This window comes from Manis pentadactyla, chromosome 10, assembly GCF_030020395.1.
Source record: "Manis pentadactyla isolate mManPen7 chromosome 10, mManPen7.hap1, whole genome shotgun sequence".
Lineage (NCBI taxonomy): Eukaryota > Metazoa > Chordata > Mammalia > Pholidota > Manidae > Manis > Manis pentadactyla.
In genome coordinates, this window is record NC_080028.1 from 17,209,862 (window position 1) to 17,237,803 (window position 27,942).

Consider the following 27,942-nt stretch of genomic DNA (forward strand, 5'->3'; position numbering starts at 1 on the left):
TCCTCCTCCATTTAATCCCCTACTTCTGCAAAAATTGGGAAGATTTCTCTGTCAGTAGTTGTAGAGCAAGGTACAGAGATGATAATTTTTTGATTTAAGATTTTGATTGTAAAGTCATACAGCTATAGTTTACAGTCATTTTGGTTAGCGAAACAGATTTCCCATCATCTCACACCATTCCACCATAGCTACTATATTGTTTTTCTTTCCTGTGTTTTCCTCACATGTACTTGTTCTAATAATAGTTTATATTTGCTGAATATTTGTTAAAGGCACTGTTCTTAGCATTTTGCACCTAATAACTTGCTTAATCTTCTCAGCCATTTTATGGTATCGATACTGTTATCCCTATTTTGCAGGTGAGGAAACTGAAGCACGGTGGATTTAGGAAACTTACCGTAGGATTTGAACTCAGGGTTTGGTCTTCTGAACTTAGACCTTTCACTTCTAAACTATGTTGTTTTTCATATTTAGCTGTGTTTTATTAACACTTTTTAATTTATGGCCTATACTTACTTTTTTTTCCTTTTCATTTAACCCTTATAAACATTTTCCTCTTGTTATGTGGTTCTCAGGTTTTTTTATGAATCAACTTTATTTCAAGTATAATATACATAAAACAACATGAACCCATTTAAAGCGTTCAGTTGACAAGTTCTGATGAATACCTACCCTTAATCACAGTATAGTAAGACAGAGAACATTCCCGTTGCCCTAGAGAATTCCTTGTGACCCTTCCCAATTATTTCCCCCCTCACCATCTGCCAGGCATCCAATGATCTCCTTTCTGTCACCATTCAAATCTTTCTCTTGACTTCCTCTTTGACCCATGAGCTATTCAGAAACGTAATGTTTCATTTCCAAAATTTGTGGGTTTTTTTTTTATGTATATGTTATCAGTTTCTAGTTTAAGTCCATTCTGGTTAGAAAACATACTTTCCATGATTTCATTTTTTTCAGATTTATTGAGTTTTGGGTATTTATTGAGTTATGGCCTAGAATGGAAGTCAACAAATTTATTGTTTAAAGGGCCAGATAGAAAGTATTTTAGGCTTTGTGCACCATGTGATCTCTGTCACAACCACTCAGTTCTGCTGTCATAGTATGAAATTCATAATATGAGTGGGAATAGGCTGTGTTCCAATAGAACATTCTTTATAAAAACAGGAACAGGTGAGCTTTAGCCTTCAGGCTATAGTTTGCTGACCACTGGCCTAGAAAATGGTCTTTCTTGGTGCCTGTTCTGTGTGCACTTGAGAAGAATGTATTCTGCTGCTGCTGGGTGCAATGTTCAGAAAATGCCAAATTGCTTGATAGTGTCGTCCAGATCTTTACCCTTGCTGATGTTCTGTCTACTTGAACTATCGATGACTGAGAGAGGAATGTTGAAATCTCATAGTTTACCTATATTACCAGTTTGTCTGTTTCTCTTTTCTTTTCTGCCAGTTTTTGCTTTGTGTATTTTAAAGCTCTGTTGTTAGCTGCATACACTCTTAGGATTGTTGTATCTTCTTGGTGGACTGACTACTTTGTTATTATTTAATATCACTCCCTATTCCTAGTAACATTCCTTGTTCTGAAGTCTAGTTTTTTGACAGTACTATAGTTTACTTCCCTCAGGGATCACACTCCATACTACATGATGTTTAATGTCTGAAAAACAGCTATTATGTTGTCCAGTTGTCTAAGCGGGTAGGTAAGTCTAGTCCCTGTTATGTTGGCATTGCTGGAAGAAGTCTATAACTCTTTTTAATAGATGCACAACCCGCCGTCAATCATTGTATTGTTTCCTCTTAGTTATTCCTGTAATGAAGACCACTTAGTTTGATTGCTTTCTTTTACTATTTTTTCCTATCATAAACAATGCAATGAACATCTTAATGGCAGTAGTTTTTCACTATTTCAATGAGTTCCTTGGAGTGATTCCCAAAAAGTAGAATTATTGAGTCAAAAATTACATATATTTTAATATATTTGAAATATAGTACCATTTACTTTCCAAATAAATCTTTAATAGCTTTCCAAAATTACCAATATACAATTTTATAGTGAAATATAAGGTTCAGCAATGTTTAGATCTCTATACTTAAAAAAATCTGTATCATTTTTTATTTTTAAATTTCTTTGAATTCTAGAAAGGTTGCATATGCTTTTGTATGTACTTTTATATTTGTTTATTTTACTTACACATCTGTTAGGAAATCAGTATTTTTCTTAGAATAAAGGTAAATTTGTGGTAACTTTTTTTTATAGTCCATTGTTTGCCTTTGAAATCTTTAAAAAATGTAATTATCTGTCAATCTATTCTTTTGTGATTTCTTCTGCAGCTTTTAAGTTTTGGAAGTCCTTTCCAGGTTTGATAAGTATTTAGTTATGGAAACTTTTCATTAAAAAAATTATACTAAAGTGCTTCATTCAACAAATATTTTCCTGTCACCTGCTCTCAGCCAGTCATTGTACTAGGTCTTGGGAACATGGTAGAGACCAAGATAGAAATGACCTATCATCACATGGGAATAAGAGAGGCAGACATTTGAAAGGGCTGATAATCTAATTCTACCTCCTACATGACAAGAGAGCAGTCTATTAATAAAGCACCCACAATGCCTATGTGGTCATCTTTTAGAATTTTTTTGGGGGTATAATAATGTGAGATTATGGCTTAAATTAATTTTTTTTCAAGTGCTACCCACTTATTACAGTATCATTTATTGGATAGGTGTTTCCTACCCACTAACTTACAGCGTCTTCATGACTTAAGAGTCTTATTTCTGTAATATGGCAGCAGTATAATGTATGTGTTCTTGAGTCAGGCTAACCTGTGTTTAGATCCCGGCTCTCCACTTTGCAGTCAAGTGGCTTTGAACATGTTACTAATCCTGTCTGAATTTCTGTTTCTTCGTCTGGAAAGCAGAGTGGTAATATTGTCTATCATTGAGTTATTGTGGCAATTAGATGCAAAAGAGTTAATACTTTAAAAAAATTATTATATTCTTGTCAAGTGATCTTAATGAAAAATTGCCCTGTACAGGGTAACACAATGTTTCTTCATAGGTGAAAGCAAAAAATGTAACCAAAAAAGCAACATTTGGTATGGAAATGTGTTGCATCAAGAAAAAGCTCATACAACTTGGTAGTTTTCATTTCATTTCATGCTTCTGAGCAGGGTGCACACATAGCTGCATCACTATTAGAGGGCAGGTATATGTCCGTTAACTCAGTGAAACTGAATCCCCAGTGTATCATAGGTGAACGGAATGTTTGTATGAGCCTGCACAACTTAAGGTAAAAAAAAATCACAGCACTCCATCAAGTTCTTAGATCCAGACTTCCTTGCTTGTCAGATGCCATTCCTGGTCTTGGACCTCAAGATACTTTGATTTGTACCTCTTGTCCTGTCCTTTATGCCTATTTTCGTTCTTGATTCTGGTCAAAGTCATGGGTCCTGGCCTATTCTGCTCCTGGATATATTAGGCTTCTTTCGGGACTTGTCTTCCTTCTCATACTCTCAGGAAGTCCCCTTGCATAATTTCCAAGTTCACAGGGAACAGAAGTGGCAGCTGGCTGCAGGAACACTGGAAAGGTGGACTGGGAGGCTGGGGAAAAGGGATGGCCTTGTGTCCAGTGGCCAGTCACTTCACAGTTCTCAGCTCTGCAGCAAAAGGTTTGGGGACACCGTGGGAGACATGAGGATTCTGTAACCCTAAAATGAATGTATTTTTTTTCTTTTTCAGTCTTCAGGGAGATTGTTTTTCTACTCTGATCTGTTCGTGGGTTGGCATCTCTCACCTTCAAATGTCAAGAAAGGAACCACTTTGGGGAAAGATTTCAAGCTATTTGTAGCAAGCATAATGAGAAGGAAGCCTTAGAAGCAGTGGGGTCTGTGGCTGGGTCAGGATGAAAATTAGATTTTAAGTGTGGGCAGTGAGATCCCAGAGCAAAGTCAAATGGCCAGAAGGCAAATGAAAATGAAGACAGGGATGCCCAATTTGTTTTCACGTACCAGAAACCCATTCAGCCTTACATCTCGACTCTGAAACATTTTCAAGGAGAGACTTTTTGGCAAACTGCATCTTCCCTTAGCTTAAGGAACTCTCAGTTCCAGCACATATTTCAAAGCTGTGGACCTGAGGCGGTCAGCACTGAAGACCCGGGCACCTTTGCCCTCTAACCTGTTTGGACAGCTTTCTTGTCTCCACTCCCAGCATCTTAAAGCTCTGTCTCGACTATGTGAACAGTTGCTGTCTGTCTCTGTTTCATTTGCATGCTGGGTCAGACATGGGGAGACTTTCTTCCTGACTCCTCACTGTTCATGTTCTCCAAAGCAACTGACTTCTCAAATGTATCCACAGTAGAACAGAATCTTTATGTTGCTGCAAAAAATGGTTAGCCTTGGGTCCTGGAGAATTCCAACTGCAGTCTAACAGAATTTGAGATCATCCAAGCAGCATTTCTGCATGAATCTCAATTTCAGTATTTTTACTTTAGGTCTGGAACTACGCTGCTGAAGACTTTAGATGGGGAAGAGGAGGAGAGGCTATCTGTAGGTTCTCTGCTGAAGGATAAGGAAAAACTGAGGATTGGAAAGCTTAAGGCCAAGATTATTAGCAGAGGGCTCCCTGTCAGATTTTACAGAGATCTCCACGGGTTGGGTGAGCTGGTTTTCAAGGACTGGTCAATTGTGATACAAAAACTTTACCCAGCCACTTTAATGACTGAAAATATAAATTAGTAAATATGGGAAGAGCTACGTCTTTTATCAACACAAGCCTAATGTGTTTGGGTGTCTTGTATGTTTTCCTTTAACAAGAGTTTTTAAATACTGAAAATATTCCTTAAGCATTTAAAGTTTCTCTATTTGAAAATGGTTGAAACTGAAAATGGGAGCAAATAATGGATCCTGGAGGATTATTTAGGAAGTTAAGGAGCTTGGAGAAGACCTAAAATATCTGGTAATTAATGTGTAGATGTAGAGCAGAAGTTTTCCACCAGGGCCAGTTTTGCTCCCAAGGACATTTGGTCATGTCTGAAGACATCTGTGGTGTCACAGTCCAGGGAATGCTTGTGGCATCTAATGGGTAGATGTCAAGGGTACAGCTAACACCCCATAGTGCACAGGACAGCCCCCCATGACAAGGAATTTTCCAACCCAAATGTTAATACCAAGGTTGAGGAACCTTGATCTAAAGGGAAAAGAACTTTTATTAACAGTCCAGTGCTTTTGCATGTTATCACATTTAATCTTCAAGGCTTAGCCCTGCATGGTAGGTATGATGATTCCTGTTTTACAGATGAGCAAATGAGTCTGCTGTGTAGCAATTAAATGACTTATCTAATGTCATATGACTAGTGAAGGATCACTCTACAATCTGAACCCAGATCTTTTTGACTCCAAAATCTGCACCCATTTTCCTTCACCCTTACTACTCAGAGTAATCCGTGGACCAGTAGCCTCAGTATTACCTAGGGGCTTGTTAGAAATGCATTCCAGGTCTACTGAATTAGAATCTGCATTTTAATAAGATGATCAGGAGGGTGGCAAGCATATTAAAGTTTGAGAAGCACTGCCGAACACCATATTGCCTCTAAATGAAATATTGCATTTATTTTTGAAAATAGTGTCTCATGGGCATGTGCAGGTTAAAAAGGGAAGGGTGATGGCAGAGTATGGCAAAGATTCTTCACCTGAACAGATTTTGGGAGCCATCTATGATACCCTTAAATGTTTACTTAAGTGAACAGATGTTTTTTAAATGAACCCTTGAATGTTTACATACTTAAGTGTGTTTTGGGGGGTAGGAAGAAGGACTGTGACTTTGATCAGATTCTCAAAAGTTTCAGTGACCCAAAAAAGGTTATGCTGGCCCTAACCTGAACCACAGGGCAGCCTAGTTAACTATAGAGGTACAACCCTGGTGTCCATTTTCCTGATTAAGAGCTTCCCTACATTAACAAAACAAAACAAGACAGAACAAAACCCTGGGGGATACAGGTGTCTTCAGAGACAGGAAGGCATTTTGACAATCCAGAACACCCTGACCTTGGGCAATGTGTTTAGAGTCACAGTAAATTGAAACTGGAAGGAATCTTAGAGAACCAATTGTCTGGTGCAGCCCCTTATTTTACCAGAGAGTTCAAGGGACTTGCCCAGTGGCAGAGTTGCAGTGTTCCCATTGTATTAGGGCATCTTATCCTAAAACTACACCTCACTCTCCAACCCCTGCCATGGATGGACACACACACAATATGCCCCAAGATTGAATGAGGTGATTTCATACTTGCTAACAATCTAAAAAGGCAAGGGGATATATGTAGCAAATACTTTTTTTTTTTGCCCTTGTTATTCTGAGGCTGTGAAGTAGCTTGGGATCCTCAGTAGGGTTTTATGTACAAAAAGCATTAGGAACATTAAATTGCTTGCTTCTTGTTTGCTTTCATTAAAATATATAATGGGCTGTGAAATAAGGTGCTGACATAGAAGGTGACACAGAAGGGAAGATACTTTTCTGGGCATTTATGATAACCATGTGCAAAAGACAATGTGAGAGTACGTCTTAAGATATTAATACTTATTTTTTATCTATAAAGACTCCAAGTATGACTTTGATCGTTTCTATCATGAGGAGTTTACTGAGAAGTGCAAGCAAGTGTTTGTCACTTCCAAAGCAAATGAAAATTTGGAATTTGAAATCTTGGAAGGATTTGCCTTAAAGGATATGAAATCGATTTTAACAATGCTGTGGCAGGTTCCAGTTTAGACTCTGTTCTCAGGTAAAATGTCAGGAGATCCCCAGCCTTTTCACTGGGCTTCAGCTGAACAGCCTGACATTAGTGAATGTGATCCCTCAGTTTTGGAATGTCTTCCCTTATTTCTCCCATTCTGTGCCCATCCCTTCCTACAAGAGTGTCTCCCTAAGAGCCACCCCAGGTTAGAATTTCCTTATCGATATTACTCTGCATTTGCAAAGGTTTCTTGCTTATTTCACTCACTTTCTTCCAGTCTCCTTAAGAAGATAGAGGCTTTGGAGGGCAGAGAGCTTGCCCTCCTTTTTCTCCCATAGATCGAAGGTGGTCCAAGTAATTCCTGACCATGATGGAATGACTTTAAGGAGAATAAATCAGATTAGGAAATATGAATGATACATCTGTACAATATGTTTTACAAAGAGCTTCCACATACATCATCAGCTCATTACTAATTACATATTCAGCCAAAACTTATTAAATGCCTAATATGGGCCATATCATTATTTGTGTTTGTATATAAGAAGTTATCTTACCCAAAGTACGCACTTCTTCAGTGTTTTATCCTGTGTCCTGTGCATTAAAACCCCATACCTCTTCTTCAATTCAATATTTATTGAGCATTTTCATTTACTCATTCATTCATTCATTCATTCAGGAATATTTACTGGTTGCTTGATCTGCGCCAGGCACTGTTCTGGGTTCTGGGGATTTAGGAGTGAGATTGACACATAGGCCATGGGTCCCATAGACATGATAATCTAGTTGAGGAGGGCAGAAAACAAAGAAACAAGTAACATATCAAATAATGATCAATGCCATGCAGAGTGATGTGATAAGGTGACAGGGTGGCTATTGAAGTTGAGGGGTCAGGGATTATGTCTCTGTGTTAGATTAGCTCTAGCTGCTTTAACAAATAAATCCCATCTCAGTGGCTTCTCAGACAAAATTTATTTTTTATGCATGGGACAGTCAGTATGGGGTTTCTAGAGAGGTAACAAGTGGTTTTCATCCGTGTGGTGATTTGAAGACACAGGCTTTTCCCATCTTGGTCATCCCCTAGGGCCCTAGAGTCCTCTCCTTTTGGCTTAGAGAAAGAAGAAAGGATACATGTGTCCCTTTAAAGTCTTGGCCTGATAGTGACATAGATCACTTCCACTCCCGTTCATTTGACAAGAACGTGGCCACTCGGGACCCACAGGACCCTACTGGGAATCAGGTGGGGATAGAAAGCTAACCCACACTCTGGGAGAGGGAGCCCGAACTTTTGCATGACCAGTAGCCATTTCTGCTATCTCCAGGAAGAGCTCATGGACAAGGAGGAGACAGCCATGTGGGGAACAGAAGAAAGGACATTCTAAGCAGAGGGGACAGCTAAGGTAATACAGGTCCTAAGCCGGAAACAAAGTTGAGTGAGTTAGGAAGGGAAAGAAGGCTGGTATGGCCAGACTGTGGTGGGCTGCAGGGTAGTTGTACCAGATGAAGCGGGAAGTGAATGCTGGGCCACTTCATATCTGGGCTTTGTAGGACAGAATGTTAGGGTAGATTCTGTTGAGGGCAGTAGGGGGGCCAGTGAAGGATTTTAAGCAGAGGAGTGACATGATTTGATTGTTATTTTTAAAAGATCAAAGTCAGTCTGATTTGTGGACAGTAATGTAGGGGAGCAAGCACTGGGGCAGGGATACCTGTTACAGGCCACTGCAATGGTCCAAGCAAGAGGTGATGGGGGCTCGGAGGAGGGTGGCAGCAGTGGAGGTGAAGGGCTTTGGGTGGTCTGAGAATTTGCTGAGGAATGTGGGTGTTGAAAGAGAAGAGGAATTGAGGATATGTCCTAGTTTTTGGCTTTAGGAAACTGGACAGCTCGTGAGGGCTAGTCACTGAGATGGGAAACCTCTCTGGGGCAGGGGCAGCAAGCTTTGAGGGGAGTCAAGAGTTCTGCTTTGGACATGAGATATTTAAGAAGCAAGGCATCTATGGGAGGTGAGAACAATCATGTGGGATCTCCCTCTGTTCTAGGAACAGTTGGAGAGCCCCACTGCTATCCGCTATGTAGCCTTGGGCAAGTTATTTTAACTCTCTGTGGCTCAATAATAATAATAACAACAACAACAACAATAATAAAATGTGTCTTACAGGTAGTTGAGAGGAGTAACTAAGAAAAAGTATGAAAAACAAAGACATTTTAGCATAGTGCTTGGCATAGAGTAAGCACTGATAAATATTAGCTATTATTATTATTAATTACCAGGTGCCTGCTGTGTATATACATTTGTATGTGTCTGGCTCTGCCTGCTTTTCGGAATTTATCCCTTCTTGCCCAGGGCTTATACCCTTTGTGTGCCTCTGGGTACTAAGTATGTGGGGCCCAGGGTGAGTTTTGATGAATGGATATGATCTCTGTATGCGGAGACAGATATTTGAGCTTCTTTCTGTGGGTGTGTGTGAGAGAATAGGGTGAACGTGAGGGCATGAGTTCTCTATGGTTGCATTTCTCAGCACGTGTAAAGTGGGTAAAATAAAAATCAGCAGCAGCAGGATGACTGCTTCTAAAAGAAGGCAACTAATCCTACTCATTCCAAAGGTGTTCAGTATGGCCAGGCAGATGATATAACTCAGTTGCACATGCCCAGTCATGATTTTATTCCCTGAGTGAATTGGTATTTAATGAGTGTGTTTTTAGGTGCTGAAAGCTCCTAATAAGAACAACTGCTAGCTTTCAAACAAACAGATCTTTAGGCTGACAAAGTAGAATAAATCCAGGAACAGCCTATGAATGCTCAGCCACTTGACACCTATCGCTGAAAGAACACCCCTCCTGGGAACAGCAGAGGCCAACGGGAAGGGCTGTGGATCTGGACTTGGCCCACCTGCATTTTCAATTCTGGCTCTGCTGTTTACTAGCTGTGTGTTCTTGGGTCTCTTGCTTAAGCAATCTGTGCCTCTCAATTGCTCATCTGTAAAATGGGGATGGGATTAATAGTACGTACATAAAGCTGTGTGAGGATTAAGAGATAATGTATGTAAAGAACAGAGAAGAGTACCTGGTGCACAGTTGCCATTAGCATTACTGTTATTATTCCTCACTGAGCTAGAGAAAGAGGCAGAGAATGGCTACTGCTGAGGGAATAAGAAACTCCCATTTGTTAGCTAGAGTAAGGTGGGGGTGAGGGCTGCAGTGCAAGGGGTGCCCTGTAGCTGCCACCACTGCAGCCCAAGGAGGAAGCTGAGGGCAGGCACAGCAGGCTGGCCCCACGGTCACGTGGTCACTGAGCGCAGCTGCCTAAGCTGGGAAGCTGAGAGAGGTGGCTGTGGGCAGAGGAGGGGGGGCTGCTGCTGGGAACCCAGCCTCGCCTGAGAGGTCAAGTACTTGGAGCATATTCAGCCTCTGCAGCGAGCACGTCTCTGTGGCCCGCCTCAGCGGTCTGCAGCTGCAGCTCCTGTGTGCGCTGTGAGCTGGGGCCTCCCTCGTGGGGGGTGTCAAAGCACCCCTGCGGAAAGCTCACAGTTCTGCTCCTCTGTCCCCACCCTGCTTGCAGATGACAGCTGCTTAACAGCCGTCCTCCTGACTCCCATGCCCCACGCCTGCCTTGGTCAGCTGACGCCCTTTCTGTGACACACTTCACAGGAGGTCAGAGTAGAGCCATTGACTTTCTTATTTATGTTTCCTCATCCTGTTACCCCATTCCCTGGTGGCAGCCCCGAATGACAATGAGTTCTAATTACTGAACTGACTTTCTGAGCCAGGCACTGGGCTATGGGCTTTACGAGGATCTTACGTAATGCTGTCAACATCCAGCATTATCTTCCCTTTATCCACCCCAGCCCTTCCCCTTGGCCTCTGCAGCTCTCCAGAAGGGGTGTTCCTTCAGTGAGAGAAGGTGTCAAGTGGCTGCGCATTCAGAGGCTATTCCTGAATTATTCTGTTAAGGATCAGTCTAAAGGTAAAGATGAGGAGTCACATAGCCACACATGGGCAGAGCAGAGAATTCAAACTCAGGTCTTTGTTGAGCTGGAAGCCCCTAGTCCTCATTACTGTACTGCCTTGCCTCGTTGAGCCACCAGAGGGACATTTAACTCCGTCAGAGTCCTCTTCCAGCACACGTTATCAGGAGAATAGTGCTCAAGTCAGTGATGTAGAGTGGGCACAAATACTAGCAGGAGTCCTTGGCAGGGCCCTGGACCTGGCTGACTTCTCCAGCATCTCTTGCCCTTTGCTTCCTGAGTTTGATATCCTTGGAGCAGCAGGTCACTTCTGTCCCTCCATATCTGTCCACTCAGTTCCCTTCTCCTGGATGGCCCTTCCCTTTCCTCAGGACATTGAAACCTTTCTCATCCCTTAAGGCCCTATTTAAAGGTCACTATCCCTAAAGGGGGTCTGATGGGGGCCTCTTGCCCTCACCTGCAACTTGGACTGGGAGGCATGGGTCGCCCCAGGCCCATTGTGTTCTGGTCTATGTGGGTGTCTTCCTGCAGATACTATGCACTTGCCCTCCCTGTCCCTCGGGTGACTTACACATGGTCCTGTCATTATCCATTTTATTGTCTCCTCTATAGTCCTGTGAGTGTGGGGGAACCATGTCTATTTTATTGGCCATTGTCATACTTAGTACCTCACATATAGTCTGACACGTGGAAGGTTCTCAATAAATCTGTGTTGAATGATGAGACCAAACTGCCAAAAAGTGAAAAAGTGAAGTCAATCATTAAGTCATTTTGTGATCAAGTATTATGGAATTGTATCAGTTAACTTTTTTTTTTTACCCATCTGCGTGGGGTGTTTAAACACTTGAGATGTTACCATTTAAATTAGACATTAGGCCATTGTCATTTAGTAGAGACAGTTTGGTCCTGCCAGAATACAGAGAAATATTTAGGATCATTTTCCAATATATTAGTAATGCTGACTTTATCTTCAACAACATTTTGAGGAAAAATAATTCTAATCACCCAAAATGTGATTTTAAAAACACTTAACGTGTGCTTTCTGTCATATACAAAGATAAAAATCTGTAAGCGTCATCCATGTGTATTTCTTTGCCTTGGATTATTTTGTTGCTGATTATTACTGGTGACATGTTTTATGAGTGTCAGGCTGTGTGTATTTTTTGAGGTTCCTTCACTACTGTTTTGCCACTTAGCGTCTACATTAGCTTTGTGACAGAGGTGAACCGTCCATGCCTCCCATATGTGACTGTAACAGACCATATATACCAGAAACTCTCAGTGACTCAGAGCTTGAAAACTCAAATGGAGTAGGCTTTAAATGTTTACTTCTTGTTGTTTGCAGAAAAACTATTAATAAGATAAGTGTTTTAAAAGCTCCTGATGATCTCTGTGTTCAAGTCCCACGTCCTTTCCGGGCTGCAGTTACCTCATCTACAAAACAAGGGGTTTGGACCTGACTAGATGATCTCCAAGAGCCTCTCTTGCTCTAAAATTCTATCATTTAAGGCCTGAAATCTCAATATTGCCCATATTTTAAAGATTAAAAAAATATTCAAAGGATGAAGCATCAAAATTAAATTTTCTCTTCCCATTCCTGAAAAATATTTTTTACTGTAGAACATGAGCTCAAACTCTCTTTTTGATGCCTTCTCCTCCCTTATTTTTCACATGCATATATTTATCAAGTCACTAATTTTATGGTCATTTTCTGATATAAACATATCTTTAGAAATCAATATATCCAGTTATAAAATAAATCATGTGGATATAATCTACAGCATGGTGACTACAGTTAATAATACTATATTGCATATTTGAAAGTTGCTAAGAGAGTAAATCTGAAAAGTTCTCATCACCAGAAAGAAATTTGTAACCATTTGTGGAGACAGATGGTAACTAACAGACCTAGCATGGTGCTCCTTTTGCAGTGTACGCAAATATTGGATCATGTTGTATACCTGAAACTAATGTTGTGTGTCAATTATACCTCAATAAAAAGAAAATCAATACAACCAGCCCTCTACTGTAATATTAAAAGACAAAGAAGATAATTTGTTTGAAAATAATATGCATTTCAATATGTAAATGCTCAGATATGATTCCCATAGAAGACACAGTAGAATAAACAGGTGCCTGCCTCTAAACAGGAAATAACTGTTAAAGCAGTAGCTCTAAGCATAGCCTGACATGGCTGTGTTGCATTCAAGGTTCAAACATTGTGAGCAATATTACTATCAGGGTAGTGATTTTCTGGAATGGTGAACGAATCTCGGTATTATTTCAGATGAAACAACCTACAATGCCATTGCTCCTAGCTAATTCAGTGTGTGTTAAACCTGTGTAAAAAGTACTTGGTGCTTGCCTGTAAAATGGAATTGTTTCTAGGCTAGATATTATGAAGTCTGCCAGCACCCCTCCCCTCCCCCTGCTGCGCCTTATGTGACTCTCTGACAGAGCTTTTGAGTCAGGTAGACCCTGGGGCAGGACTTCACTGTGTGTGACTGTTGTAGGGTGTCTAGAATCTGTGGAGCACCCCTGTTGAGTTCTACTGCTCTAAACAACTTCCTGTTTGTCTAAGGTTCATGTACTTTCCTACCTCCAGGCCTTCACCTAGGCCTTGTCTTGTTTGGTATTATTCCCTTGCCCTCATCCTTACCTGTGCATTCTCCAAGGCTCATCTCAAATGTCTTCTGCAAGAAGCTTGTTTTTGCTGTGGTGGTTCTGCATTAAGCTCCAGGAGCCTTCAGACTCCTGTTCTGCCTTGAAGTGTGGTTATTTGTACACAACCTGTTTCCACTTCCCTTAACTCCTCAACTTTATATTATATATCATTTTATCTCCTCTTGGCATCTATCATAGAACCTTCCACAGAATAGGCAACCAACAAGTATTTGTTAAACATACTCTCAGTGACTCTAACAGAATCTTAATAAATCAGAGAGACTTAATCCATTACAGTTTCTTTGCATAACTTGATTTTCTAGATTTTAATAGCCTAAATTTCTACAGAAAATACTGCTTTTGAACAGTCAAGACTCAAGTTGTACATAGTAAAATGCTCTCAGAATATTAGATAGTTGAGTATAGCTTTGTTGGTTCGAAAATGTCACTTAATCACAATCTGAGAGTTGGTCCTCTCAAATTACTTCTTGTACTCTTTGCTGGCTCATAACTCAATTTTCCCTGGTATTTGCAAGAATCCAGGGTCTGGGGTCCAATATTGTAGGTAGAGTAATTTAGGATTGGTGATGTAAAGTTTATATGGGCTGGGACCAAAGAGACTAGGCGATGGGTGGGACATGCTGTGTGTGTACTGCTTGACCACCTAGAGTGATGGCTATGGCCTCTACACAGGCACCTGATGGTATGAGGCTGCATAAACTTTACAGATCATATAACCTGACTTCTCTGTCTTCCCATCCAGCTCTTCGTAACTTGATCTATTTTTGCATTTTGAAAAATAAGCGTAATTCTTTGGATCATATGAAATAATTTTTATATAAGGAACTGAAAATGTATAGGAGAAATATGGTGGTAAATATAATTATCCCTTTTGGGTTGAATTTTTTGAGGCTACTAATCGTGTGTGTGTGTGTGTGTGCATGTGTGTGTCTATGTGTGTAGGTGAACTGAACAGCTGTGAATAGCACTCATTGTTCCCAATCCTCTCAGTCTCCCCATCTCATTGACATATCCTAGCAATCATGCAAGCCTTTTCAACTAATTTGAACAAATTTCTATGCTGTAGGTAGCTCAAAACTGATATTCGTGATGAAGACTGACGTCTTAGTCTTTTCACTTCTTGTAGAAGTGTTCATTGCTTCCATCAAGTTTAAGCTATGTATACTTCTACTAAATGGAATTGAAGAATTGATTGGCATTTATGGGATTTCAGGACAGAAGGTAATCTCTTTTTAAAATACTTATTTTATAAAAAGAAAACCCTGTAACTTAGAATGTAATATCACCTTTCCATTGCTTTGCATATCTTTAGTTATAACCAGTATTGCTTATAGTTATCCGCTATTTATTTTATTTAACAAATACTTATAGAGCACTTGGGCCAGGCACCATTCCAGGTGCCTTTAGAAATGTTAGCGCATTTCATTCTCACCATTACCCTGTGAAAGAGAGACTGGCCCTCATCCCTGTTTCCCTGGAGGGGCTGAGTATGGAGATGTTAGGTGGCTAGCTTAAGGCCCTAAGATAATGGTGGACTGGGAATTCAGACAGGGGCAGTCTTGTTCTAGAAACCATGGACTTTACTCCTGCACGGTTCTGCCCTGCTATTTTATACTTTGATCAGGCATTTATTGGGTCCTTATATTCTTTGTATTTTGGTTTACTTCATCTAGGCTGATTGTGCACACACCAGATCCCACTGGTTGGTTGCTATCATTAGCTTTTCTCCTGTTTGAAGTGATATTGGAGCCTCTAATACTTCTCAGTACTGGTCATTACTTTGTGAAGTATTTTCTTAGAAACTTAAAAATGTATGTAATTATAAAGTATATAAGTAATATATATTTCTCAAAGAAAATATGATAAGAAAAAAATTAAGTATCTCACACTCTTCCCACTGTTAAAACATTTTGGTGTATAACCTTTTTCCTATGGGTGTCTATGGATACATACATATATATATATATATATATATATATACGCTTATGAAAATAAAGTTACACACCATATTGTTTTGTAATCTGCTTTTTACTTTAATACATGGCAACCACAATACACAACCAATGATTACTGACCACTTCCTATGGGCAAGCACTGTAAGCAGAGACAGATACGGTCTCTGCAAATGAATGGAGATTCATTCTAGTAGTGATGGCAGGTATTAATAATTTCATCACACAAATAAGTGTAAAATTGCAACTGTGATGAGTGCTGCCAAAGATGAGTATGTAGCACATGAGACCCTCTAATGAAGGCCCTTGGCCTTGGGGAAGGCTTCCTGGAGGGGTCACAGGCCGAGCTCTTCAGGAGGAGGAGGGACTGTCCAGGTAGTTACCTGAGGCAGTTCAGTGCAGTGGTTAGGAGCCTGCCTCTGGAGCCAGACGCTTGGTTTGAATCCCCAGAGGAAGTACCAGAGTGGTCAGGAGGCAGAAGACAGGCACCAGGGTGGGGCAGAGTAAACAGCTTAGCAGTGGCTAGCCTGAATAATTCTGGGGGGCTTTGTGGCCTAGGCACTACCTGTCTGGCACCTGGCACTGGGATGATTTAGGGCAGTGGAAAGATTGGCTTGGTGTGTGAGAGATGAGAAGGTGCGTGTGTGGGGCATGGCCTTGGATTGGCTGGTTTGCCCATGAAAAGCATGTTCCCGGCAAGCTGCCTGCCACCCCCAGGGATAGGTGGGCTTGGGAGGAGCAGTGTCTCCTGGATCTGTAAGAGAGAGATGTCACCCTCATGACATCATAGGTGATATCATCAGTGGTCCCTTGGAATGCCCAGCTAGCTAAGAACTATACAGGAAAATATTTCAGTAAAGGATCATTTGCATTTGACAACTGATTAAAAAACCTCAACATGATCAGAAAGTAAGAAGCCTTAACTAATACAGTCAGCACCTGAAGACCCTCAACACAGTGCCTGGCTCAGAGTAAGCAGTCAGTATTAACAGTAATAGTAGTTGTTATTTTTGGGCAAAGAGGGGTGGCAAAGGCTGTTAAAAGAATCTGGGAAGATCTTATTAGGTGTTTATTGTATTCCAAAATATAACCACTTAATTTATGGTAGGATTGCTGCACAAAGTGACAATCCTTCTGCAGAAAACAGTGTCTTCTTTTTCCGTTGAATGGTTTAATTTGCACAGCCATAGGTTTCCTTTGGTCATCACTGCAGGTCATTCCTCAGAAGTTTGTGATTTTGTTAAAGTACTTGCTTATAGGAGCTCCTCTTTAGAGTTCACATTTGTACAATCAAATTCACAACAGGTGAGTCAGTCAAATATGGTTCTATGGAGTGTGAATTGGTATTTTCTTATCATCATATTGCTTACTATCCAAGTTACAATCAGTAATTGTAACCCCAGTGCTTAACCTGCACTCACTTCCTATGTTCCACCCACTCTAAGTTTAAAAACCATCAGCAGAGTACTTTTAAAGTCTTTCAAATTTCAAATGTCTTTGACTCTCTCCAACAGGCAAATGATTTTTCTTGGCTGCCATGCTCACTATCTCCTTATTGCAAATGCATCATGAGCACCGTCTCTGTCTCCTCCAGCCTGTCATACAAGTCACTGTGTGCCCGCCCAGATGTGAGGACAGTGGAGCTCATTAGCACAGGGGATGAAGAAAGGAAACTGAGGATCTTTAGACATTATTTCTCCATTCCCAGCAAAGACCCCTTCTGACAAATTCTGACAAACTTTGAGGAAAAGACGTTGAGAAAAAAACCAAACCTGAATCCTTTAAAACTCACAATCTTAGCAAATGAATTGAAAGAATGTAGAATCTGCCGATATGAGTTTCAGTGTCTGCAGGACTGCGAGGAGGTGGTCTCTATTAAGGAGCTCTGGGAATTGATTCAGAAATGCTGGATTAAAGACTATATTTGGACTTTTAAAAAGGCAGATTTGACACTGTAGCTTCAGGAGAAGGTAGACCTTGGCCAGTATTTACACCCTGATATGAGTCCACAGGGAGACATATGTGTGGTGGACTCTCACCCAGAAGAGGAGGGTCCAGGGTAGGGTTGTTGGAGAAAATATAAGACGCCCAGTTAATTTGAATTTCAGATAAACAACAAATAATCCTGTAGTCTAAGTATGTCTCAGATATCGCATGGGGTAAGAATTATTTGAATTACAGATAATTTTAGCATAATAATTTTACTCTAATCATATTAGTATAATCCTATAATAATTTTCAATGTAAGCATATACCAAACATTGCCTGGGACACATTTATACCAAAAATTAATTTTTAAAATCTGAAATTCAGATTTAACTAGATACTCTGTATTTTTATTTGCTGTCTGGCAACCCTATCTGGGGAACTGTGTAAGAACTGTATTAGGCACAGCTTCTCACGTTTTTCAGGGTCTAAAAAATGACCTTTATAATTCCTATAACTCAACTAAGCCTCACTTTTGAGCCTATAGTTCCACTGATGACAGAAACAGAATCCAATTAATTCAGGGTAATTCCATCAATTTAGTTTGTTTTCAGTCAGTCCAGGGTTTTTTCAGTCAGATGAGGACTTGTGTCCTTCCCATGTCTACCCTGGGCTGCGCTTAGATCTGAGGGCCTCCGTGCTGGCTGCCCTTACTTGTCACCTGACCCTGCTGTCTTCTGCGGAGGCGGTCATTGCCCCAGAGGGCCCAGACACTGATGTCCCTTCGTCTTTGGAATCCTCGGCCTGCATTCCCATCTGTTCGTGGGTCCCTGGAGCTCTGCTGCCATCTGCTGCCAAAATTCCCTGATCCTAATGCGAGGAGGCCCCTCTCTCCAGCTAACCTCTGTGCTCTCCCCGGGCTACATCCTTGCAGGTTCTCCACATCCCCGACAGAGGACGTCTGCTGCTCACTGCTCCACTTGGAGGCCAGGCTCTGCAGGCCACCCACACAGCCCCCACGGCGATTTCTCCTCTGGCACCTCCTGGTGGCGCTGGGAAATCCCACAGGAGCAGAGCTCAGGGTCCCTCCCCAGGTGCATGTCTCGGGGTCAGTCTCTCTCTGCTCCAAGCTAGTTTGGGTTCAGTGGAGGGCACAGACCCATTCTCAGAAACCTACTTGAGCAATTCCGTTACTTTCTTCTCTCAGTGTCTCCTATACCTCTCTTGGGTTGGCAAAATCTTTTTTCTTCTTGGGTGGGAAAACACCTCTTTAGCTCATCCTTTGATTGTCTGAGTCTGTTGTTTATGGTTAAAAATTTTATTCCAGGAATTGGTCTTTTGATATTCAACAATCAGGTTTTTGAGAGCCAAAGTTTGGTCTCAAAGCCATTGTCTTTGCTAGGAACTTCAAAAGTCTCTTTTGAAACTTGAGTTTCTACTGTAACAACCTTCTCTTAAGGACAGTGAATTTAGGACAGGGCGGGGATGGGAATGTGGGTCTGGGGAGAGAGAAGCAGAAAATAGTTGGAATTAAAGACACATTGCTTGGTACTACAATATATTGTCCTGCCACATTTGTTTTTTTGCTCTAAAGTTTGCACTTCCGAAAATTAAATTACCTTCAAATTTCGTGTGCCCTCCCAATCTGCAGGAGATGGAAACAAGGTCTCTGTGTCCCAAGAAATGCCTCTCGAAGTGGCCCCTGGCTGTGCCCATGTCTGCAGCTCCAGGATTGTGCAGGGAAGCCCAGGGCCTCCTCCCCACCAGAACTGCTCTTTTTTCCTGGTGATTTTCCTCCCCTCAGCACTACCCCCACTTGGGACCAGGGGCTTAGCCACAGGCACAGGAAGAGCTTGGTCAAACCGGGGTAAACCTCAGAGGAAGCTTGTGCAGCTGGGGCTGAACAGCTGCTTTTACTTATAGATCATAGGTATTCGGGCTTGTTCCTCATCCTGGCATCGGAAGTCAATTTAATATGGAAGACCTTGTCGTTCTCTCAGTGGTCTAAGGGGACTCTGTCAGAGTGGGTGGACCATATAGTGGGAAAGCCGGCTATGGTGGAAATAGGGTCAGGTGAGTAATGAATAGCTGGCTCAAGTGGTGTCTGTGGACGTGCAGCAGGATAGCAGGTATCAGAAAAATCCTCATGTCCATAAATGCAAATTTGACATCTGGAAATCTTACAAAGATTGCTCAGCAGAAATGCTAAGTGTAAGTCGCAGGGGGGTCATCAGGTGAGAAATTGGGGATCAACAGAGGTGAGGCTTAGAACCTCACCCCCCCGTTCTGAGAGAAATCTTCTGCATACGTGGATGTTTTATTGCCCTTGTCTAGCTTGGATTAACACATAGTCTACAGGCACACACCTGATCATCTACATTTGCTCTCTTACAACACTAAACTATGTTTTCTACCTTTATCTTGTATCTACCTACCACTTCAGCATTTTATTAAAAACAATAATAATAAAGAGAGAAATGTGGTATCCACATATAAATCAAGTATAAAAACCAAATGAGTATTCATATTTGAACTGACTGTTTATAGTTCATAATGCATGAGCAAAATCAAAAGTTTCTGTGATGACTGCCCTTGTACTGTTCACTATGTAACTTATTCATTATGTAAGAATTTGTTCTCCATGTAAGAACTTGTTTGTTATGCCTCAGAAGATTGGAGACTGATGAAAATTAGGCTTGGGGTGGATTAATGATTGTGCATTGAGCATTGACTCCCCTATACAGAATTTTATTGTTGTTAACAACCATTTGATCAATAAATATGAGAGATGCCCTCACAAAAAAAAAAAAAAAAAAAGGACAGACTTCCAATGGTAAAATAAATAAGTAACCGGGATGTAATGTATAGCATAAGGAATATAGTCAAGATACTGTAACAGCTTGGTAGGGTGATAGCTGGAACCTAGAATTATGTATATAAATGTTTTATCACTGTGTTGTACACCTGAAACTAATGTAATGTAATACTGTGCATCAACTACCCTTCAATAAAAAATAATTATTTACAAAAAAAAAAAAAAACACAGGAGAGCTCTCTATAAAGTCTTCCAATGATGCATCTTTTATATGGTGGAAATAAAACCCTTTGTAATATAAAAAAAAAATGCTAAGTGTAGTAACCCACAAGCCTGCCAGGTTGTAACCATAGCCAACATGGTTGGGCCAATGTAGATGATAACTTAATGGCTAAGAGAATGGAAGAGCTGGGAAATGCCCTCCTAGTGCTTCTAGGTCATTTTCATATCTGGTCACTCCCGGCCATCAGAGCCACCACTTTTCTTTAGTGCTTTCACTGTGCCAGCCACTTTATATACACACTTGCATTTATAGCTTGTACAACCAGAACATCTTAGGACTAGGCTAGGCCATATCAACCCTATTTCCCACCAGCACTCTAAAAGTCCTCACTTGCAGCTCCAGGTGTCTCTGGGAGTCCCCAGCAGTGTCACTTGTTCTCATCCATCTATTGGCTGGAGTCATCACACAGTTTCTTCTGGTTTCTGCTTACTAATGTGGGTCCCGCATAACTGCCCCTGTTGGGTTCACTGTGAGAAAACCAGACCTCATGCTGGGGTCCTTCTCCCTTTGTCCCAAGGCAGGCAGGCCTCCAGGTACAGGGTGGTGCTAGTGTTTGAGTGGGAGAAGGCATCTGTCTCTTGGGAGACCTGAACTATGCAGGCCTTACTTCCCCAAGCCCCACCCTTCTCAGTCCCTTAGGGAGCCCTTCTTATAACACTCACCCTATAAGGGCTTCCCCACATCCAGTCTATAAAGCCCATTTTCAGCCTATGTTGAATGGAAGGAGTCAGCATAGCATAATGGTTAAAAGTGGGGTCCTGATTTACCCTAAGAATGCAGCAGCCCAGTTTGAAAAAGACACACACACCCCTATGTTTATTGCAGCACTGTTTACAATAGCCAAGAAATGGATGCAACCTAAGTGTCTGTCAGTAGATGAATGGATAAAGAAGATGTGGTTCATATACACAATGGAATATTATTCAGCCATAAGAAGAAAGCAAATCCTACCATTTGCCACAACATGGATGGAGCTGGAAGACATTATGCTCAGTGAAATAAGCCAGACAGAGAAAGACAATACCAAATGATTTCACTCATTTGTGGAGTATAAGAACAAATCAAAAACTGAGGAAACAAAACAGCAGCAGACTCACAGAACCCAAGAATGGACTAACAGTTACCAAATGGAGAGGGACTTGGGAGGAAGGGTGGGAAGGGAGGGATAAGGAGAATAAGGGGCATTACGATTAGCACACATAATGTGGGGTGGGGGCACAGGGAAGGCAGTATAACACAGAGAAGACAAGTAGTGATTCTATAGCATCTTGCTATGCTGATGGACAGTGACTGTGATGGGGTGTGTGGGGGGGACTTGGTGATGGGGAGAGACTAGTAAACATGATGTTTCTCATGTAATTGTAGATTAATGATACAAAAAAAAAAAGTGGGGTCCTGATGCCTGACCGATGCTGAGACTTGGTGTTCTTCTTCCAAGACAAGGACCTTGGCCATGTCATTCTATCACTCTGTACCCAGATCCCTCATTGGTAAAATGGTAAGTATACCAACCTCAAAGGGTTCTTACTAGGGAGCATTCAATGAGTTAATTCATGTAATTACAAGCACTTAGACTAGATCTGGCACATAGTAAATTCTCAAGAAATGTTAGCCATTATGAATTCCCCCATTGTTTTCCTCACCTATCTCCCCTGTGGCTTCCTGCCCACTACCTTTCCCAAGATGACCTGTGCAGATCAACTTGTGATCTTGAAATCTGGTAGCCTAAAGATTATTCCATTTCTTCAGACACCCTCCAGCAAGCCGGTATTCCCGGAGACCCATTCCAGTTGGGTCCACTCTATTCAGTAGATGTTTGCTGAATGCATGCATAGCTAGCTATTCCAGACAGCTGGTTATTTGGGCCTGCCATTTCTAGATGCCTCCATATTTGTTGTTTTAAGAGCCAGTACCTCCAGTGGAATCAAGGTCCACAGGGCTGAGCACAGGAGAGGGGATATGAGCCACCTGCACCTGACAGCATGGTCATGAGAGAGGAGTGGACTCATCTTGCCCTGTCCTCACTTTACTCCCAGGCCTGCATGCTGTTTGGCAAACAGAGTCCACCTTCTCTCTTACGGGCAACCACCCTGGCTTCTATTCTAAATGATTTCTTGTTAAGAACAAGGGCTTTCGAATCTGACAGAATGGGCATCTCTTTGTGCAAGGTGCTTAACTTTCTAAGACTTAGCTTCTCACCTGCAAAATGGAGATAATAGCACTATTTACCTGGAGGGTTTTAAAGTGTTAAGTATGCTTGATGTAAGATGCTTGATATGGCATCTGGCATAACAATAAGCACTGTGGTAGCCACTACAGCCAGTTGCCAATATTTCCAGCCCTTGCCCCTGTCATGGGAAAAGCACTTCTTGATCTCCTTGCTGGGTGACGCCCTGTGACTAGTTCTGTCCAGTGAGTTGTGCGTGGCAACTGACAATGTTCAAGATGGTGGCTGCTCTGTCAGTCCTGGAGTGAGGAGAGCTGGCTTTGGAGGTCCAGCTAACCTGGGATGGGCGTGATAAATCTTAGCTGTTTTAAGCCACTGAGATTTGGGGTCGTTTATCCACACAACATAAACTTGCCCATCATGAGAGATAACAGCACTACATAAATGTCAGCCAGGGAGTCTGTCCATGAGAACTGTGTTGAGCTGTGTATGTGCAGATGGTGCCACAGGCAAGCCATTCTTCACATCCCATGTGTAATTGGAAGAGCACTGCAATTGAGTCAGAAAGTTTGAGGCTTGCTTCTCCAGCATGTGCTGACCAGAGGCCAGTCACCTGGTCTCTCTGATTTTAAGTAGCTTTATTTGTCATATGGGGATGTATTAGTCAGGGTTGTCCATAGAAACAGGACCAATAGAATATATCTATGTCTATATATCTGTATCTATAGATATATCTTTATTTACATAGATACAGATATATCCTATTAAGAGATATAGCTATGTTAATAATATATATTAAATATGTATGTATAAAGCATATATGTAAAATACATAATTAAATATACAAAGATGTAGGTATATCTGTTTAAAAAAGATTGATTATGAGGGATTGGTTCATGTGGTTATGGAGACTGTCAAGTCCCAGGATTTTGCTGTGTACAAACTGGACGCCCCAGAAAGCTGGTAGTGTGGTTCCAGTCCAAGTCCAGAGGTCTGAGAACCAGGAAACCAATGCTATAAGTCCTGCACCAAGTCTCAAAGTGTGAAAAACAGAAGTGCAAGAAGATGGATGTTTCAGCTCAAACAGAGCAAATTCATTCTTTCTCTGCCTTTTTTTTTTTCTCCCATTTGGACCTTCAGCAGATTAGATGATGCCCACCTGCACTGGTGAGGGTAATCAACTCAGTCTACTGATTCAAATGCTCATCTCTTCCGGAAACACTCTCACAGACACGACCATAATGTTTTACCAGCTATCTGTGCATCATTTAGTTCAATCAAGTTGACACATAAAATCAACCATCACAGGGATTTTGATATCCTCCTCACAAGATTATTTTGTGAAAAAGATAAAATTAAACTCAGTGTTTTATATGAAAATGTTTTGAACACTGTAAACTCTGTGTTCAACACTCCAAATTATAGACCCAGAATATTTGTCCCAGTTCTCTTTCTCTTTTATTTCCCACCACTCTTCCCCAATTTACAACTGACAAAAATGCCTTCACTACACATAGTGGAGGAAGGGAGTTTTCTTTTTCTTCCGTGGGTCTCTTAAGCCCTGTATATGCCACCGGGACAAATCTGCCCATTGTAGACCAGCTAGCATGGAGTCTCTCCAAATGCACAGATAACCTGTAAATCATTTGAGTGGAGATGCAGAATGATTATTTGAACAATGGGCTCCCCTTTTGTTATAGTTTTTATGGGTGCTGGACTTGGTGTGCCATCCAGCATGTGTCCCATTCATCTTGCAAGAAAATGTGTCAAGCAGAAAATTAAAAATACTTCTTTTTCAGTTTTGAAGGATAGAGACCTCCAAGATTTATTAAAACCACCACCTACCTCTTTTTTTTTTTTTGAGAAGCTGATCCTGGGTAGTATGATCTGTTGGAACCATTTCTCTTTGGAAATGAAAATACAGTAATCTAGACTCCAACATCTAGTTTGCCGTCTGTTTGCTCAGCTAATACTTGGCCTATATGAGATCAAGGCAGCGGATTAACTTCTCCAAAATGCATGCCCTTAAATACTTGAAAGAGCTTATTTAAATATTAACCATGACATATATTTAAATAGAAAAGTAGGTTACAAATATTTCCTTGGCAGAGAAGAAAGACTCAATGAAAAATGAACATGCTTCCAAGCTTCTCAAAATCTAGGTCAGTGATCATAATTGTAACTAATTCTTTGGGAAATTCAGACTGACTTATAAGAAGATACAATTTTAATATTCAGTTTGTTTTCAAACTACCTCGATTTTTATTTTTATTGTCTCTAATTGTGGCTGCAGAGCTGTTATCAATTTGCTGTAGTGTTTTCAGTACACCGTCAGATGTGTTCAACTGTAATTGATTTTTAAATCGGCCTAGTCACTCTTGTCAGAGAAAGCAGTCCAAATACCTTTCAGAACCCAGTGAATCAGAAGAAAACACATTTTCACCAAATCTTGGTTAGATATGTCCAACAGCAAGCTGATTTCGGGCAAGTGTATCAGGAGCTGCCATAGCATATGAAAATGAGTGGCTGCCGGGAGGAGTTGTGCAGCTTTCTCTCAAGTCCTAGGTAAGTCTTGCCATTTTGTATTTGGGCAGATTTACCTTTTCCTTTTGCTAAGCACTGTGTTTAGATACCTATGGTTCCCTTGAGAAAAACACATTCATTCATTTATTCATTCAATTGTCTGTTCATTTCGATGGGAACATCATTTGGTATCAATTTCTATGGCTGATGGATCCCCAGGGTTGCTCTGTTTGATCATCATATTTCCCTTTGACTCCATGTGGGGTCCTCTCAAAGTTAAGGGCCATTCCAGGGAAAGGCTTGTAGTCGGGCAAGGATAATGGGTTGGCCATATTCTCCTGCTAGGCCCTCCTACCTTCCTTCCTTTTCCCCTTCCTCCAGCTCTCTCCCTGCTCTCCCCTGCCCCATCCTTCTTGTACTCTTACGCATTCCTTCAGCAAACATCTATCTCTACTGATCTAGGCGCTGGGGATGAGGGAGTGAATGAGAAAGAGCACCAAGCCCTTAGGTGTTATCTAGCGGGAAGACAGGGAGCCAGAGCATAGCTATTCATGGCAGTAAATGCTCCACTGAAGCACCAACATGGCGGTGAGCAAGCTCAGAAGAGGAAGGGGCTCGCTGTGCCCGGCAGATTCAAGGAGCCAGCCTCGGGGAGGGTGCCTCCTGGATGGAAGGCTGGCATTGGCTTTGACTGCTGAAGAGTAACAGGCTCATATTTATCTGGTGGTCTCCCAAAGTCATGTTAGTTAAGAAGTTATGAATTGGCTAATAGAATATGGTAAATAGGAGAATAGACTCCTTCAAGGCACGGAATACTAAAATGACTTACATTAATACATTGTGCTACCAGTGTCACAGACAGTACATCAAAGGTCCGAAGCCCAAGCTTCTGGACAAGGCTGCACCTCATCCACTACTGGAAGGTACTACCCGAAGCCGGATCATGCTTCTGGGGCCTAATTACTTATAGCGGACAATATTAAAGCAGATAAGTGCCATAAAACAAGGAAGAGGTGCGCACACTCTCAGGTACAGTGAATAGCACACCCCGCGTCCTTGGTGCCTCCCGCCAGACTGTGTGGTGTGTCGCCCCCTGGTGGCTGCGATGAAGCCTAACTTGCTCTGTGGAGGGCGTGCTGTGCTGTGCTGAACTTGCTGCTTCTCCGCGGGCTTCCTGTCTCCCTACCTGGCGCCAGGGTTTGCCTCGTCTTGCGGGATTCATCTGGGGGAGTTGTATCTCCGATTGATGGCCAATAGAGAGGCCTTTGAGTCTAGAGGACAATGTTTATAGTCGGTTTAGTTTTCATAGATTATTTGGGACATGATACTCTCGTTTTTGGCTGGAGTCCTGGGTCACATCAAAGTGAAGAAAATACGCTTTTGGCCGAAGTCACATTTTTGGGCAATGTCAAAGACCAGAAGAGACAGACTAAGAGCAGATGTGGCAGGAGGACAGGTCCCAGCCGGCTCTATCTTGATAGATGGCTGGCTGCCCTCCAACTGGTGGGTGGGGTGGGTTAGGGATGGGGAGAATCACCTTGTTTTTGAGGGGCTTGTGTTACTAGGGCGAAGGACAAGCGCATTACATTACAGGATGTTGTCAGAAGGTTGTAGTAAATAGGGCAGTGCCAGCTTTTCATGACTAATGTATGAAGTTTTGCCCTTGAGACCCTCAGAAACCTCTAAGTATTTTGGATAAATGGAACAAAATGGTCTATTAAAATTTTTGAAAAAGCCACAGAGAAATAAAAAGAACAAAAGATACAATTTGCAATGGCAACAGAAAATATGAAATATCTAAGAATTAACAACTATGCAGGATCTTTTTTTTTTTTTTGTAGATAATTATTTTTTTATTGAAGGGTAGTTGACACACGGTATTACATTACATTAGTTTCAGGTGTACAACATAGTGATTCAACATTTATATACATGACAATTTTAGGTACCAGCTATCACCATACCAAGCTGTTACAATATCTTGACTATATTCATTACATCCCGGTTACTTATTATTTTACCATTGGAAGTGTGTACTTTTTTTTTTTTTTTTTTGTGAGGGCATCTCTCATATTTATTGATCAAATGGTTGTTAACAACAATAAAATTCTGTATAGGGGAGTCAATGCTCAATGCACAATCATTAATCCACCCCAAGCCTAATTTTCGTCAGTCTCCAATCTTCTGAGGCATAACAAACAAGTTCTTACATGGAGAACAAATTCTTACATAGTGAATAGGTTCTTACATGGTGAACAGTACAAGGGCAGCCATCACAGAAACCTTCGGTTTTGCTCATACATTATGAACTATAAACAGTCAGTTCAAATATGAATACTCATTTGATTTTTATACTTGATTTATATGTGGATACCACATTTCTCTCTTTATTATTATTGTTTTTAATAAAATACTGAAGTGGTAGGTAGATACAAGATAAAGGTAGAAAACATAGTTTAGTGTTGTAAGAGAGCAAATGTAGATGATCAGGTGTGTGCCTGTAGACTATGTGTTAATCCAAGCTAGACAAGGGCAATAAAACATCCACGTATGCAGAAGATTTCTCTCAGAACAGGGGGGGTGAGGTTCTAAGCCTCACCTCTGTTGATCCCCAATTTCTCACCTGATGACCCCCCTGCGACTGTGCCTGTCTTAGGTTGTTCCTCCCTTGAGGAATCTTACCCGTCTCTGGCTAACCAGTCATCTTCCGGGGCCATACAGGGAAATGTGAAGTTGGTAAGTGAGAGGGAAGCCTTATTGTTTGAAAAGGGTTGCTTTTTATTTCTTTGCATATTTATGCCCTGTGGCTTCTATGCCCAGCATTTGTCTTGAGGTATCTTTACCACTTGGAAGAATTATGATACTCGGTAAATTTGATATGAGGCACGAATTCTATTTAAGGGTT

The 27,942-nt window shown here is 41.4% G+C and overlaps 1 protein-coding gene across 1 annotated transcript in view; it reads left to right on the forward strand.

Annotated features, from left to right (window-relative positions):
* Positions 1–3,205: 3,205 nt before the first annotated feature.
* The window catches only part of LOC118915512 (putative tetratricopeptide repeat protein 41), a 72,504-nt gene continuing 47,767 nt past the window's right edge, over positions 3,206–27,942 (forward strand). Inside the window, 16 exon segments of the mRNA XM_057508347.1 lie at positions 3,206–3,285; positions 3,937–4,046; positions 4,049–4,093; positions 4,096–4,208; positions 4,210–4,242; positions 4,244–4,731; positions 5,212–5,264; positions 6,589–6,714; positions 6,717–6,771; positions 7,837–7,963; positions 8,761–8,803; positions 14,438–14,592; positions 16,838–17,277; positions 18,184–18,357; positions 24,876–25,079; positions 25,888–25,991. Of these exon segments, the coding sequence (XP_057364330.1) occupies positions 3,206–3,285; positions 3,937–4,046; positions 4,049–4,093; positions 4,096–4,208; positions 4,210–4,242; positions 4,244–4,731; positions 5,212–5,264; positions 6,589–6,714; positions 6,717–6,771; positions 7,837–7,963; positions 8,761–8,803; positions 14,438–14,592; positions 16,838–17,277; positions 18,184–18,357; positions 24,876–25,079; positions 25,888–25,991 (2,350 nt within the window).